Source organism: Acanthisitta chloris, unplaced genomic scaffold, assembly GCF_000695815.1.
Source record: "Acanthisitta chloris isolate BGI_N310 unplaced genomic scaffold, ASM69581v1 scaffold34885, whole genome shotgun sequence".
NCBI classification, from domain to species: domain Eukaryota; kingdom Metazoa; phylum Chordata; class Aves; order Passeriformes; family Acanthisittidae; genus Acanthisitta; species Acanthisitta chloris.
This window is the reverse complement of record NW_008672707.1, coordinates 39826-55129: the sequence shown is the minus strand read 5'-3', so window position 1 is coordinate 55129 and position 15304 is coordinate 39826. Positions and strand designations below refer to the sequence as shown.

The window sequence follows — 15304 nt, the reverse complement described above, 5'->3', positions numbered from 1 at the left end:
ACCCACACGCACTCAACCTTCTTGTTATCGACCTCGAGCTCTACAGAGTCAAGAGACTCTCTGACACACAGAGCCACCCCTCCACCCCTCCTACCTTGCCTGTCCCTTCTGAAGAGCTTGTAACCATCCCTGGCAGCACTCCAGTCATGCGAGTCATCCCACCACGTTTCTGTGACGGTGACTCCGTCATAGCTTTCGTGCTGCACGACGGCCTCCAGCTCCTCGTGTTTGTTACCCACACTGTGTTAGTGTACATGCACTTCAGCTGGGCTGATGATTTAAGTCCTAGCTCTGGCTGCCCACCCTGAGGCTCATCTCTGCAACGCCTGGTTTCCAGCCCTTCCCCCTTTGAACTTAGTTTAAAGCCCTCCTGATCAGCCCTGCCAACTTAGGGGCTACAGTTCTTTTGCCCCTGCTAGGGAGATGAAGCCCATCTGACTCAAGCAGGTTTGGCAACACAGAATACACCCCATGGTCAAATGATTTGTTTATAAAGAGGAATCCATTTTAAAGGTGGGGGAACTACCTTGTTTGGGAAGAACAAGGTTTCTACTATGCTTCATGTCTGAACTTACTACTTTAATTAACAATTTTGAGGCATTCCCTTGGTGGAGCTTATGCCATTACAAACGCTGTATTGTGTTCAACCCTTAAGCCCATAGAGGAGTCTGAGTAAAAGAGAAAACAGTGCCAGGAATTTGTTGGGGCTTTTTTGACAGAAAACAAGCAAGAAATGTCATAATCTGCTAGACATTACCAAAACTCTCTGAACACTTCTCTTGAGATTTCTTTCAGCAGGCATTTGCCTTGATAAATCTTTTGATATTAAAACTGTCTGTAGGATCCCTGGACATGATAAATATTTTTTCCTCTCTCATCATTCAGAGTTTATAATGCAAAGAAAACAAGTGAAATAATCTTTTCTTTTATATGCACACCTGCACACAAATTCAGTCTGGCTTTCTTTGTGTTCAGAACAGGTGAACACTGAATAGCATGTTTGTAGGCTGTGCTCCAGTGCACAGTGTTAGTATTATGTATTTTTCCAGAAGGCCACAACCCTGTCCTTGTCACAACATGTCATGTTTTTGCTGCTGACACACAAAATCTGACAAGATGTTCATGCTACCTGAGCTTAGGCAGTTAATAACTATCTGAGTTAGAAGTTGACCCTATAAAGTCACTGAAGCCTTGCAAGGGCATATCGGACAACCCAGGAACAACGACTCATCCCATGGAGTATCCAGAGATGACCAGAATGCCTATACACTCAATTCAGGGACCATTTGATTCCACATTATTGGATCATGGGTGTCTTTGTAACTTGGGTCTATTTTTGTCCCAACAAAACTGAAGCTTTTTCATCTGAATTTCTGTTTCAACATTTACTTTTGTTCATTTTGATTAATAAAATAAGCTACTTATGTGAATGACAGTCAATACAGGAGCTGTTACAGAATGCCTATACACTCAATTCAGGGACCATTTGATTCCACATTATTGGATCATGGGTGTCTTTGTAACTTGGGTCTATTTTTGTCCCAACAAAACTGAAGCTTTTTCATCTGAATTTCTGTTTCAACATTTACTTTTGTTCATTTTGATTAATAAAATAAGCTACTTATGTGAATGACAGTCAATACAGGAGCTGTTAAACTTCTATAAGCATCCTTTAGGGAAATAGGAACAGGGAGAAGGAAGTGCAGCAGGAAAAATCAGTCCCAAGCAGTCAAGCTCAAGAAAGAGTTCAGGCTCAGCCTTCAGTTTCATAAATTAAACTTAGAACTAAAAGGTAACTCACAAGGGAGTAACTTGGAACTCTCTCTCCCCTTGTGTTTGTGTGTAGGTATGTGCTGTATTAAGGAGAAAGCTGGGAATGTTAGCTCCTTGAGCAGTTTCCTGATTGTAATTGTTTGCTAACAAAACTTTTGTCCTGTTCATACAAGATTGTTTCAACTCCAGTGTTGGGGCCTGGATAGCTGAGGAGTTGTATTAAAAGAATGCTTGAGCAATAGTAAAAGAATGCATAAACAAGATAAGGCTTGGACACAGAGAAGGTCACTTGTAGATAAAAGAATGCTTGAGCAGGCATAGAATGAGGGAGTAAGAGTAAAAACAGGATGTGAAAGGGGATGCAGTTTGGCTTGCATTTGGCTTACGCTTGAAATTGTAGCCTATCACAAGTAGGAATTGCATGATCAACGCGTGGCTGCATGTACGGAAGATTTTATGTTCTAAATACTGTTAGCTAACCCTAATAAAACTGGCTACCAAAGCATCACATTGATGTGCTGTAGTCCGTTCCTCGCATGGACCCCAACACTCCACCAATGTGTAGGAGTAACACTAAGAAGAGATGCAAAAAATGTCACTTGCCTGAGTGACAAATATTCACATACTTGCAGTGATTGTGGCCTTTTTAGTCACTGCTGCAGCACAAGGAAACCAGAAAACAGCATGTACTTTGGGACATGTGTTCCATTAAGCATGGGACCAAGAGAATGCAGGATTTTTTCACTAAAAATAGTGCTTATCTTTGATCTGCTGTGCAAAGTTTTGAAAACAGTGAAGCAGGCATCTTGTTGGCCATAGCTGTGGAACTACAGTTCCACACCAGTACTGGGCTCAGAACTGGCAAATGTCTAGCTTTGAGGGTAAGAGTTTTCCAAGGTTTGTGGTAGGTTCCATATCTGTGGAGCTGGGCAAGAAGAGAAGAACTCCAATAGTCAGGTAAGAGAAATAAAAAAAATCAGTAGTCCCAGGGAAGGGCTAACTGGCAAGGTAGCAACTGATGAAAGCAAGCTTAATGCTGACTGTCTTTGAAGCATGATTTCTTCTTCCTTCAACTTAGCTAAATGATCAAGCTCGGTACACAAAGCATCCTTTGGACACATGTGCCTGTGACCTTTGACTTAAAATGGACTTCCTAACCACAGGAAGGAATCACAAGTTACTTATCATGCATATAATAACTTATAATGCACATGTTAAATGCAGTTACCATATAGAAGTGGTACCGTGGGAACCCAGAGTATTGTGAAACAAGGGCAAGATTCAACAAGCTCTGTAATGTAGTTAGTCAACACTAGGAACAATCAGATGGTTGAACTGATGTAATAGGGTTTATAAGAGAGAAATTCGAGACAGGAGATTTATAAAGAAGCTGATCACAGGAATGCAAAGGACTGGAAAATATGAAAGGCAGATACCACATTTGAAAGCAAGACATTACAAAACCAAAATGTTGCAAAAGATGGCGTAAATTACATTCATGATGGATCAGGGTCAAAATATCATTGGCAGTGATAAACCATTATAATTTGCAGACTTGGTAGGTAACTATCAAGCATATATGAGGGCTCACTGAGGGACAGAAAACTGGATGGTGGAGCAAGAGAAGAATTGGGAACTGATTTGAAATACCTGTATCTGGAAAGCTAAGTCCTGCTTGACTGAATACAGAAAGGCCTGTCCAACTGCTTTTCAAGATAACTCAGCCTTAATGTAACGAGCTCTCAGGTCAGAGGAAGCTCACTAAGAAGTTCTATCTAGAAAGAAGTTCTAGCGAAACGTTACCCATTTTTCAGTCTGAAACTTTCAGCTGAGTACAGTGTCACAGAAGAGATGAAGAAAGATTGATACTACAGTATGTCTCTAGCTAGCTCAAACTTCAGTTTGCAGTTAAAGAGCACTACTACAACTATTGATGATTACTTTACTATGGCTAGACTGCAGGTTAGAAATAAGCATTTAAGAGAAACATGTGGCATGGTTCCCAAGTGTCAAGGGTCTGATGACCTGCTTCTCATCTTCTTTCTACAGCTCTGTTTCCGTATGAGTAATGATAGATGTGACATTCGCTCCTGTCTGTAAGGAGAGCACTCCTTATTCCCTGAAGTTCAGAGGTGCCTACATTTTTCCAAACTGTTTGGCACCTCACACCTCAGTTAATTTTACTTATGAATCACATTGTATGGTTTGGCATACACAGCTACCCTGGAGGTGTCATGAGGATTTGATGTTCTAAAAACAGGTTTTATGTCATAAGGCTTCCATGAAAACATCCTTTAACATAGGCATACAAAGCTTAGAAAATTAATTTAGTGCAGTTTTGTTTAAGGAGACTAGATCTGCGACGCGTCACGGAGTTTTAGAGACTCTGAAGCCACGCAAGATTGAGCAAGATTTTTCCTTCTTGGCTGCCAAAGCAAAACATTTATCTGTTTTAGTGCTCAAAGTGTAGAGCCAAACTTCTCTTACATACAGCTCCAGTCAAGTCAATGGATTAAGACCTAAGATAAATTTGGCATAGCAGATGACACCACCTGTGCTTGATGTGCACCTGCCTTGTGTGAGGAAACTATCATTACAGTTGATGGCAGGAATGAAATGCCAGTGACAGAGCATTGCTGCTTCAGCCATGCCATGGATCTCAGTGTCGGAACGCCCCGTCATTGCTACAAGGTGCAAGGTTCTGATGGCAAGTATAAAATCAAATGCTAATAAGCAGGGAGTAGATGTGGCCATACCAAAGATTTACATGGAGCTTAATTTCACAAGAGATAAATGTTTTTCAGTTATAAGTGTTGCAAAGAGACAACATACATGTAACATGCTTGTTTTTCAGCTTAATCAAGGTATTTGAACATTATGCTGAAAATAGTGACCAAAGAACACATGCATAGGAGAACTAGACACAGGTTTGAAACAGAAATTTATTCGTTAAGTTTTAAGTCACTTATGTTGCAAAATTTGGACTAGTCAAAGGAAAAAATAACTGCAATGAAAAGAATTAACTCAGTCCTGCTTCACTGTTTGTTTGAGTCTATTAAGGGAATATACTACTCACATACGACTAAAATAAATGGAAAAATTACCTTACATGGTGCTTTTTAATTTGCTTGTAGGAAAATAGAATTGTGACTCACAAAGCATGCAATACAGACTTATCTCTACATGAACATGACAGGTTAATTGGAAAAGCTGATCAGTAGTAACACAAGGAGTTCTACCTTACTAGTGATTATATTGCAGCATTTTGTGTAAGGTGTTTTACTCTATGTGTCACTTCAGTGTTAAGGTATTTCAATGTTCTGAAAAGATGCTGCAGAAAATGAGATCCCATTCTGGAACACAGGCATTCTCTTTAATAGTTACTCATACCTGCTAAAGCTGACGTGCTAAAACAAGGCTATGCTACAAGGAAGAGGCATGAGGTAGGCATATAAAAAGACATGAGTAAGTGCCATGACTCACGTTCCAAAGTACGCAGTTGCCTACGTGAATTACACACTAAAAAGGCAACTTGTACACTCATATACCAAATCTGGGCTTGTAGTCATACAACTGTGCATGAACCTTAGGTGTTCTCACCTGGTAATGTGACCATTGTCAATGATCACCAATTGCAAATCTTGAAAACAACAGTAAAATAAAAATTTTGTAGATAGAATGAAAAGAACTTCTCCTTTCAGTATCACAGGAATGCTGCATAATTCCCTGCTCTGGAACTTAAAAATGACACTAATAATTTTCTAAGGCCATTTTCAATCAACCCTATAATGCACATTACCATGCTTCTCCCTCCAGACTGCTAAACATTTCCTCTACTTGCTCATGGTAGAGCTTTATCCCAGGCACTAGATGTTTGTGTACTGGATACCAAGGACCGTAGTACTAGCTGTAGTGTCTGTATCTACATGTGTATAAGGACAGTGCTGCACAGAAAAGCAAATGTGATACACACTTCTAGGGAACCAGTCAAAAAACCCGGATTGTACCTTATTATTAGTGGGGAAAACACCAAACTTGGACAAGTTATTATGGGCAAAGTTTAAAATAGATGTAGCTGTTCCTTCTGCTTGAAGAGGTTTGTTCTAGAGGATCTGACAGTTTCTCACTGCACTATGACAGAATATGAACACTATAGCTCAATCAGAAGAAGCTAAAAAGAGAATTATTTTTAAAGGAAATGTATTTTGAATGGAAGTGCAAACCAATGCTTTCAAAATAAAGATGACACATAAAAAGCAGGATTTGAAAACTAAATGTTAGTGAAAAACTATACAGTCTAATCTACTAGAAAATAATGGTAATGATACTGTGACAGGGAAATCCTTTAAAAAAGAGGTCATTGGTAAATAATCATTTTAAGACCAGTGATTTTACCTCTAAAAAATTCTTTTTAAGTGCTGCTTCACATCTTCTGAAAGAAGTTAAAGAGAATGGTAAATAAAAAGATAAAGAGAATGGTTCTATACTCCAGAGAAATAAGCAGACATACATACATGTGTATATTCTCTCTGCTCTTAAATTCTCCCCTAAGTGTCTGCTTTTGGTCACTGTCAAGACAGCATGCTGGGTTGGGTGAACTTGCAGTCTGAGCCAGAACACCCAGGAAGGTGCTGCATGTTGTATGGGTTTGGTTAATACCCAGAGCACTACATCCAGAGACTGTTCACATCTGTATTTTGAACAACAAGTTCCACTGAGATCTGGGAAGTAGCATGAATGGCTGCTGAAAGCTTCCCTGGAATAAAGTCCTGTCCTAGGTAGACTGTCCACTGACAAAACATACCTCAGAGCATCTCATTTTGCCCACCAGAGTGGGACAAACACCAGCAAATGAACTATGTCAAACTTCAGAGGGACAGTGGAACACTCCCTTAGTGCTGTGGCTCGCACTGAGTTCCAGCAAACACCTGTGGTGATTTAAGATGCAGCTGTATCTTCCTGACTGCCCAATCCCTTCTTTTATGGTTATTAACAATTACCAAGAGTGATATACAGGAGAATCTGTATGGTTCACTTATCCCAGATCCATTTGTCTGGTGTCCTGGCACAAACCCATTTTTATTAGACCAAGACTGGGGCAGTTGGGCCTGGGAACACATTTGAACCTGCCATCCCTGCTTCAGAGCACGACGGCTCTAGCAAAGAAGTCAGCATCAGGATTTTAATATTTTAAAGTCCTGCTGCCAGACCTGCAGGAGCTTGTCCATCAGAGCCTAAATGGAAGAGAAATGAGTAACTTTGGTTGAAATTCCCCTCATTAATTGTGTTAAGCAATATGATTCATTCCACAGGGCAGGAGCTCCCCTCCCTAACAGGCAGACCTGTATGCTTTCCAAGCTGTCCTTTCAAGTCAGTTGACTGTACAGGTAGAGATCACACTGATGTGCACTTCGAAGTGGAAAAGTCAGTTGACTGTACAGGTAGAGATCACACTGATGTGCTCCTCGAAGTGGACCAGGAGATACACTGTCTGCTTTAAGAAAGTCACGTTGGATGGCTAGGACTGATGGGGCACAAACAGTGCATGGTTTACTGCATAGCTACCTAATCAGAATTTAAGTTCTAGATCTGTACTCCTTCATACCTCATAGACCCTTTGAGGCAGCTTTTTTCATTCTGTATAATACTTTTATTAAATTCTGCTTTTCCACTGGTATGGACTGTCTTAGAGGTTAATTTTTTTCACAATATATTAATTTGGGGGTTCCTTCATGATCAGCTTAGAGCACAAACTGTTGTTAAAAAGTTGTGCAATTGAATGGTTAAACACATTCATTTATTAATGTTTCTCTAAAATATCTGAGATGGAAGCGTACAAAGTACCTTATAATATGAGCCAAGAAATATGAATTATTACAATTTATTACTCAGAAACCTATCCTTCTCCTTTCCTCAAAAGTGTTATTTACGGTAGTACCACTACATGTTAGCAGGTCCTTTTACCAAGTTACCATATAAAGATGGATGAAACAATTATTAATTTCTAAAAAGTCAGCTGAATAAAAGATGTTGCCAGTATAACAGCTCCCACCCTCACCTGCCTTAGTTGATTACACATCATTAAGAAAGCTGCAGCAACAAAATACAAATGCTTCTAGTGGCATTTTACATCTATCTGTTTATGAGAAAAGTTACAATGAAGATGAATGCACCTTAGTTTGGCTTTGCAAATTTAGCTAGTTATCTACAAATATGGGTATTTCTGAGTATTATTCTAAAGGTTTAGTTCTGGATCCCTGTTGGAGTGGGATCCGGACCCGGAGTAACGCTGAGTCTCAATATGAGTATGGTCGTTCTCCCTTATTCTTAGTGCTTACAAGATATATACAGATATTCACACAGAGTACGCGAGCGCAGCGGATACAGGATTGGTTTATTGCCCTTGTCCCAGTGTCCAGGGCAAACTGATGATTGGAGCAAGCAGGTGTCTGTCCAGATTCCGGGATGTTCCAGGGAGCTTGTTGACACCGGACTCAGAGCCGGTCAGAGCCAGCTCTGCCAGGCAGAGCTCGCTCCTTATCAGCAGTTCAAGGCTCAGTCACAGCTGCTGTAGGCCTCACACCACACCACCAGCTGGGTTGTCAGCTTCAAGGAAATCATGTCCCTTTTCACAGAGCCATTCCTCCACAGATCCCTATGGATAGCACTACGTCTTCTGCATAGAACCTAGATTGTCTTACTAGATTTGAATCTGATTCTGCAAACCCACATGCTTTTCTCTTTCTGTTCCATCTCATCCATACTAACAAGCAATAGCCATCAGACCTGCTCTCCCTTCCCACTAGCTGTTGTGTTGAGCTGATGGTTACTGTCACTAACACACCCTATGGAGTCTTTGCGGGCGCTGTTTTTACTGCGGTGTGGGTTCCTGTGTCTTTAACAGAAACAACCCTTCTCAACACTGAGGGACTTGGGAATGCATTAGATGAGAGCACAGAATCTCTAGAGGGCTCTCTTAAAATCTCTTAGATATGTAGCTGTGTTTAAAAGAGGAGCACAGCAATACAATGTAGAAAAGAATTCGAGGTTCATCTGTCCCATTGCCACTGTTCCTGTAAGGAAGTGCCTCTATACTGTAATAGATCATTCTCTTCCCTTGTGATACACTTATGCCATCTTTTCATAAAAAGCAGATTGTATGTATGACAAAACAAAGAGTAACATTGTAGTAAAATTTAGTCGCATTCTGGATCAACATGAACTTTGTAAACACAAGTTTGAGGGAATTTGTTTACTTAGGGTTGGGGTTTTTTTGCTGCACTTTAAGCCGCAACACAGATCTGAATGTACCTCAAGAGAAACCCAGAGCTGAACTGACAGTGTTCCAAGTGTAGAACTCTTCTATTCTATATAAAGCATTATGAAAACCATAAATATTTTACTCCTATGACTGTTGGTTCAACACTTGCCTGCAGTACTTGGTCAGGATCTTCAGGCTAAGCCCACCCATTTTAACATCAGAAAGACTCTGAATATTGTCACACTAGTTGTGATGCTGTTTGCATTGGTAAACACAGTTTCTTGCCTTGCAGGTGGTACTGTGAAGGGAAGGAGCTAGAAAACTCACCCGACATTCAAATTATCCAGACAGGTGATCAGCACTCACTGATTATTGTTGAAGCTTTTGAAGAGGACACAGGACGTTACTCATGCTTTGCTTCGAACATCTATGGCACAGACTCCACTTCTGCAGAGATTTACATAGAAGGTAATGTCAGAAGTGTTGCAGAAATTGATTGCTGAAATTAGTTGTACAGGATTAAGATACAATGATGCATTTTCCATGCTAACCATGTGACAGTTTTGCACAAAACATGCATAGCAGCAGGTCAACACTTCTCATCATTGCTAACATCTTTATTGGCCTGTGAAACACCCTTCAGACAAGGGACTGCCCTGTACATACCATTTCATTGTGTTGTTTCCCAGAGATTTTATGTATCTGACTGCAAGACTAAAGTCTAAAAATACTTAGATTCTGATGCCACTTTGTATTCTTTGTCTGTGGAACACTACAGAAGTATGAGAACCTAAACTTTGTGCCTAACTCTTATTAATCCTTTCTCCCTACAGTCATTATTGCAAATTGAATATAGGACAGCTTCATCTTAACCCACATTTGGGACCTTGCAACCAAAATACATATGCCATCAATTTCAATACTTGCCCAATAGATGCTATAAATAAAACAGAATATATATATATATATCTATGGAGATTTAGGTGTCTTTTCTTTCTCTTTATGGTTTTAACATACTGAAAATAGATACCTTAATATCTATTTATTATAATTATTTTTAACACTTTTGGGATAAGGTTTCAGATTGCATCCACCCTTGTGCTAACAGGATTACTAATCCAAAATACACATATAGAGCCTTTTTTCCCCTTGATTTTTTCCTTTCTCAGGCTGAGTAATGCACTCAGCACCATCACTGACCGCAGTGGGACCATTCACAAATTAAAGCACTGCTCTACTTAATACAAAGTGAATTTTGTTCTACTGTTATTGTTCTTTCACGTCTCTAATCTGACAGTTAAAGGACAAATCCCCTGGCATTAATGGGAGATGTCTGTGCTTGGCAGAGGTTTAGCAGCTCTTGAGAGGGGCCACAGTCTGCTTTTACCTCATCCAGTGGGTGCTGGATGGAAGCCTTGGCTGATAGAGATGCTCACTGGCAGAAGCTACAGAGAAAATATAACTTCCAAGCACAGTGAAGGCTGAATCAGAAATGTCAATTGTCTCAGTGAGAGAGCTGTTAGTAAACTGAGCTACAAGGCACTAGTTTGAGAACAGCAGCTATGATTCCAGCTCTCTCTCTCTTTTTTTACCCATTTTCTTTTTAGACTGGCATTATCAGGTGTCTGAGATAAGAAAACTCATATTTGATTCACACCAACCATTGCAGAGTAAATCCTAGTGGCATTTAAAAAAGAACCTGAGGTAGACCCAGGTGTACATTCACTCTGGGATGCTGTTTTCTTCATTTCAATTCCATCTCATCCCAAATCTGCTTTCTATCCATAACAGTTCTGCATGTTGCACAGTATGCAATGCTGGTTCCTTTCCCCTGCAATGTGATCTTTTGTTTTGGCACAATTTTATCATAAATATACATAGAATGCTCTAGAGGAAATCTGAGTGAATGTTTGTATCATTCATAGATATTCTCCAAGAACCCCTTGGCTAAATGATTTCTTTTTTTTATAGGAATCTCTTCTTCTGACTCTGAAGGTGAAATCATCAAAGATGAAATGGATCAGTAGGTTTAAAATCAATAATATTTTCCATACTTTTTTACAGTTAAAAAACCCCACAAGTGTAGATATTTCAGTTTGCAAATTCCAACACATTAGGCTTCTGTTTAGGATTTGTTTGGATCAGGTTTTGTTTGTGTGCTGTTTGCTTTACAAATATTGAAGGAACAAACGTTTGTTTGTTTGTGTGTCTTTAACCTCAGCTTAAGAATTGAAACTTTAATACTAAATATAAACATAAGAGGAAAGATGTTACCTTAAAGCTTGAACTGCTAAAATTAATTTACCAAAACAGAAGTCATTTGACTAGAACCAACCTAAACGCTGATTTAAGTGTCTGACTTGGACAAAGAATGTAGTACAATTTCTCACAGGAAAATACAGCATTTGGGCAGAATATGGGTATAGACTGCATATTCAGATTTAAGCCAAGGAAATTAACAGATAGGCACCTGAAATGATGGTATAAAAGACTACTTAATTGTTTAAAAAAGTGAGATGTAATCTAAAACCTGGGAAATAAGCTTTATTTTCCCTAAATGAAATCCATTCCCTGTGCATTTGGAACCTGATCCAATGCTGTTACAGTCAACAGTCTTTCAGAATCAAACTCCTTCTCTTAACTGGAAGGGGAAAGCTAAAATAATCACTCTTTGATTTTAAACTACTTTCTATGCACAAATTTAGCTCTAAAAGCAACAAGTGCTTTATAAAGAGGAAATCTTAATCAGTTTTTTTTCCATTATTTCATAAGGAGAGTTATCCTCGTTACTAATGTAATTTTCTTTTCCAATTCAAATACAAACCACTAGAGTGTGTTTGATTGAAGACCTCCGGCTGACAGCAAATCCTGAGTTAGGTGATTTTTACTTCAAAGTCACAAAATACTCCAGATTGAATTGGTTTATGGACTTTGATAAATGTAAGGATTTAATATAAAACTAAAGATCAAGATGATCTCAAAGATTTGGGGAGAAATTGCCAAGTTTTCCATAGTTCTACCTCAGACTTGTCCAAATGTCTCATGCATATTTTTTTTTCATATTCATCTCATTAGTGTCAATGTAGTGTTGACCATGAGCCTGATCACTTGGTGGCACGTCTAAGTTACTGACCTCATTAAGCTGTGAAGTAATCTTTTTCTCAGAAAAACAAACAAATGCTGCTCTGACACTGCAGCAGGATGTCCTCAAATGATGGCACTACGAGAGATCGGGTTTGGGTCAGACACCAGCTGTCATCATACGAATCTGAACACCTGTAATTAAAGGGAATTCATATGAGAACAGGTGCTAAAAGAAGTTCAAAAGAGAAATCAGTGATCACATCCGTTGTATTTTCACTCTGGGCAAGGCCTCCTCTAGTCTGAAGGCTGGCTTTCCTGGGGGGACCTGTGGACCTCAGAGGGAATAAATAGAACATCTCTTCACTGTCTGCATTATCTTACTTAACAGTAAAATTAAGTAAGGTCAACTCTTATACTTCCATATGAAAGCAATCTACAAGAAGTGAAGAGGTGCCAACCTGTACACTACCAACACTGCATGATATGCTGGTCAGAAGCATGTCTCTTTTTTTGATCTTTCAGCAATAAATTATTGAATCTGTGTCCAGACAAAAGATGGTATTATCATTACCTTACAGGCCCACATCTTCATACAAGAGAAACTAGCACTGTCCTCTGTGAAACTAGCATTGCTTTTTCATGCTGCTCAGAGCTGGTTACAGTAGCTTTCAGGCCACAGCTGGGTTAATCCATGGGCCATTTATTGCATTTGGTGTGACTGAACTAGGTCTGAGGTATTAGAGTGGCCAGATACACAGGCTGACTCCTATCAAATGCAGTTTACCTAAGAGTACACATCAGTTTAGGTCAGTTCAATCCCAGAAGTGAGGCTGGGGCTGAATGTAACGGAGACACAGAACCAAGGGACACACACAGAGCACTAACTTCCAGATGGAGAATTGTTCTTGGTTAATATTTCACAGCAAACCAAAGCCAGCCGAAACCTACACGAATGTGGAATCTCCTGCTCTCAGGACTGAAACCAAGCACCAAGAACCCTCCAAAGCACCATCAGCTGTTGTTCAGCCTGTGTCTGTACCTGTCCAGACTCTATCAACACCAGTTAATCAGGTAAGGGACACAACATGGTGAATTTCAAGGACCGAAAGCAAGCTCTTAGAAACATGTTTCTTCTACAGTTTGTGACTCCGAACCCAAAATTTTCTAGTTTTTGCTTTTGCTGCTGGACTTCAGCTTGGAACCTCGCAACCACACAGTACACCGAAGAGATGTCCTGCCTGCCAGGTAACCTTTAGCCCCTGGCAAAGGGCAGGGAGGTTGCAGGTAGTGAGAAGAAGGAGCAGCTGCCACTGGCTCAGCCAGCGGTGGGAACTCCTGTGTGCTCCAGCAGGTCATGGACTGCACACCACGAAGGGCACAGCTCACCTCACTGGCCTCTCTGCGTCGCACACTGACTCATTCACTCTCAGCAGTGACAGCCTTTTCCTCTCCCTTGCTACAGAACTCACTTGAAATCTTTTTCTTTCAATGAAACTTATTTTAAGCTAAATAATTTCACTACTACATGTACTATATGTAGCTATGCTTGCTTGCCACACAGCATTTTAATATCCATATCAGAGAGTTTCTCATTGATGTTAGCATGCATTTTGAGTCCTTTCTGTTGCTGTCAGAATACCCACAGCTGTAAATATGGCTCCTCTTTCTGCATAGAAAAGAGGAACAATATTTCCTTAAAACTGAAAAATAGAATATATTTATTACTTACTGAATATATTTACTATTTGCTTACTTATTATTATTAAAATATATTTACTTAAAACTGAAAAGCTGATGAGAAACTCGCATTACATTGCCTTCTCAATGCTTCTGGCCTAGAATTAGGTGGTAACCAATAAACAGATACTGAACAGGTGAAGCAATGCATGTTTGCTTTTGAGTACATGAGGATAGAACTAAGCCTCTGCAACATTTTGCCATTTTGGCAGAAGCTGCTTAAGTCAAGAGTAAGTTATCTCAAAAATCATCACTTTTAATCTTTTTGACTCACAAGACACCATCTGTGTAATTTCGTTCTATTTCCTGAGATACCAAATCACTAATTCTGCTGTTCTGGGGCAACTCATGTTACACTAAAATAAAAAACTATTAAATAATCAATCTATATAACGAGGTTTTCCAGGAGGAGAATAATTCTGTTCTGATTTCACTGAGTAGGATCAACAGTGTGCTATCCCACCTCTGTAAATGGTTTGGTTCTGGCAAAGGAGAAGAATTACAGCAGCAGTCTCACACATGACTTAACGTTTCCTCACTAACATCCATAAATATTTTGTAAGTAAAACTTTTTAAAAACAGACCATCACCAAACAGCCAACGCAGATTTTCCTTAATGAAGTATTAACAAACAAAGTTATAATTCACTGCCATTAATCCTTGCCACGAGGAACTCGATAAGGCAATAAGCAATAACATCATTGCTGCTGTTATCCCATCCAGGAAAATCACCAGCAGTTGTCTACAAGAGAGACTTTCTATTCATTGGATGAAATATTTTGCTTTGGACTTCACCCACCAAAATCTCTTTTGTCTCATTCCAAAAGCATGTTTCTCCTGTATATGAAAAAATAACACCTGTACACCTAAACATCATCTTGTGATGTTTTGCAATCTGCAGGCTCTGAGCCACACTAACTATTTGCAAGGACTGGATGGAAGACCTATAATTGCAGCTCCTGTATTTACAAAGGTAACTTGTTCTATGACATATTTGAAAATTAGAGGTCAATTAACTGGAGAGAGAATTACAAAATGTCTAGTTTTGAAAGACAGAAAGAGGAATTATGCATTTTTAAGCCATTCAAGGATTTAAGTGGCTTTATTAAATCTTACTGAAATCAGTCTTACTTCCAGACCACTGAGACATTTACTGACTGCCTATTCATTTTCTCTATTAGATGTTACAGGATATTTCAGCTTCTGAGGGACAGCTTGTTGTCTTTGAATGTCGGGTGAAAGGAGCTCCTTCCCCAAAGGTTGAATGGTACAGAGAAGGAACACTGATAGAAGATTCTCCAGATTTTAGGATATTACAGAAAAGTACGTTTCTTGTGTGAAAATATTGTGTCTAATAAAGCACAGGCAAGTAAAAATATTACTAATACAGCAACACTTCGAATTTCTTATGGCAATGGTAAGAACTATATAATCTAGATTTGTGGCAAT

The 15304-nt window shown here is 39.5% G+C and overlaps 1 protein-coding gene across 1 annotated transcript in view; it reads left to right on the top strand.

The window, feature by feature from the left end:
- Positions 1–9326: 9326 nt before the first annotated feature.
- The window catches only part of MYPN (myopalladin), a gene marked incomplete at its 5' end in the record, with an annotated part of 35018 nt that continues 29040 nt past the window's right edge, over positions 9327–15304 (top strand). Inside the window, 5 exons of the mRNA XM_009074626.1 lie at positions 9327–9502; positions 11006–11057; positions 13042–13189; positions 14757–14828; positions 15037–15178. Coding sequence (XP_009072874.1) covers positions 9327–9502; positions 11006–11057; positions 13042–13189; positions 14757–14828; positions 15037–15178 — 590 coding nt within the window. The remainder of the gene's footprint in view (positions 9503–11005; positions 11058–13041; positions 13190–14756; positions 14829–15036; positions 15179–15304) is intronic.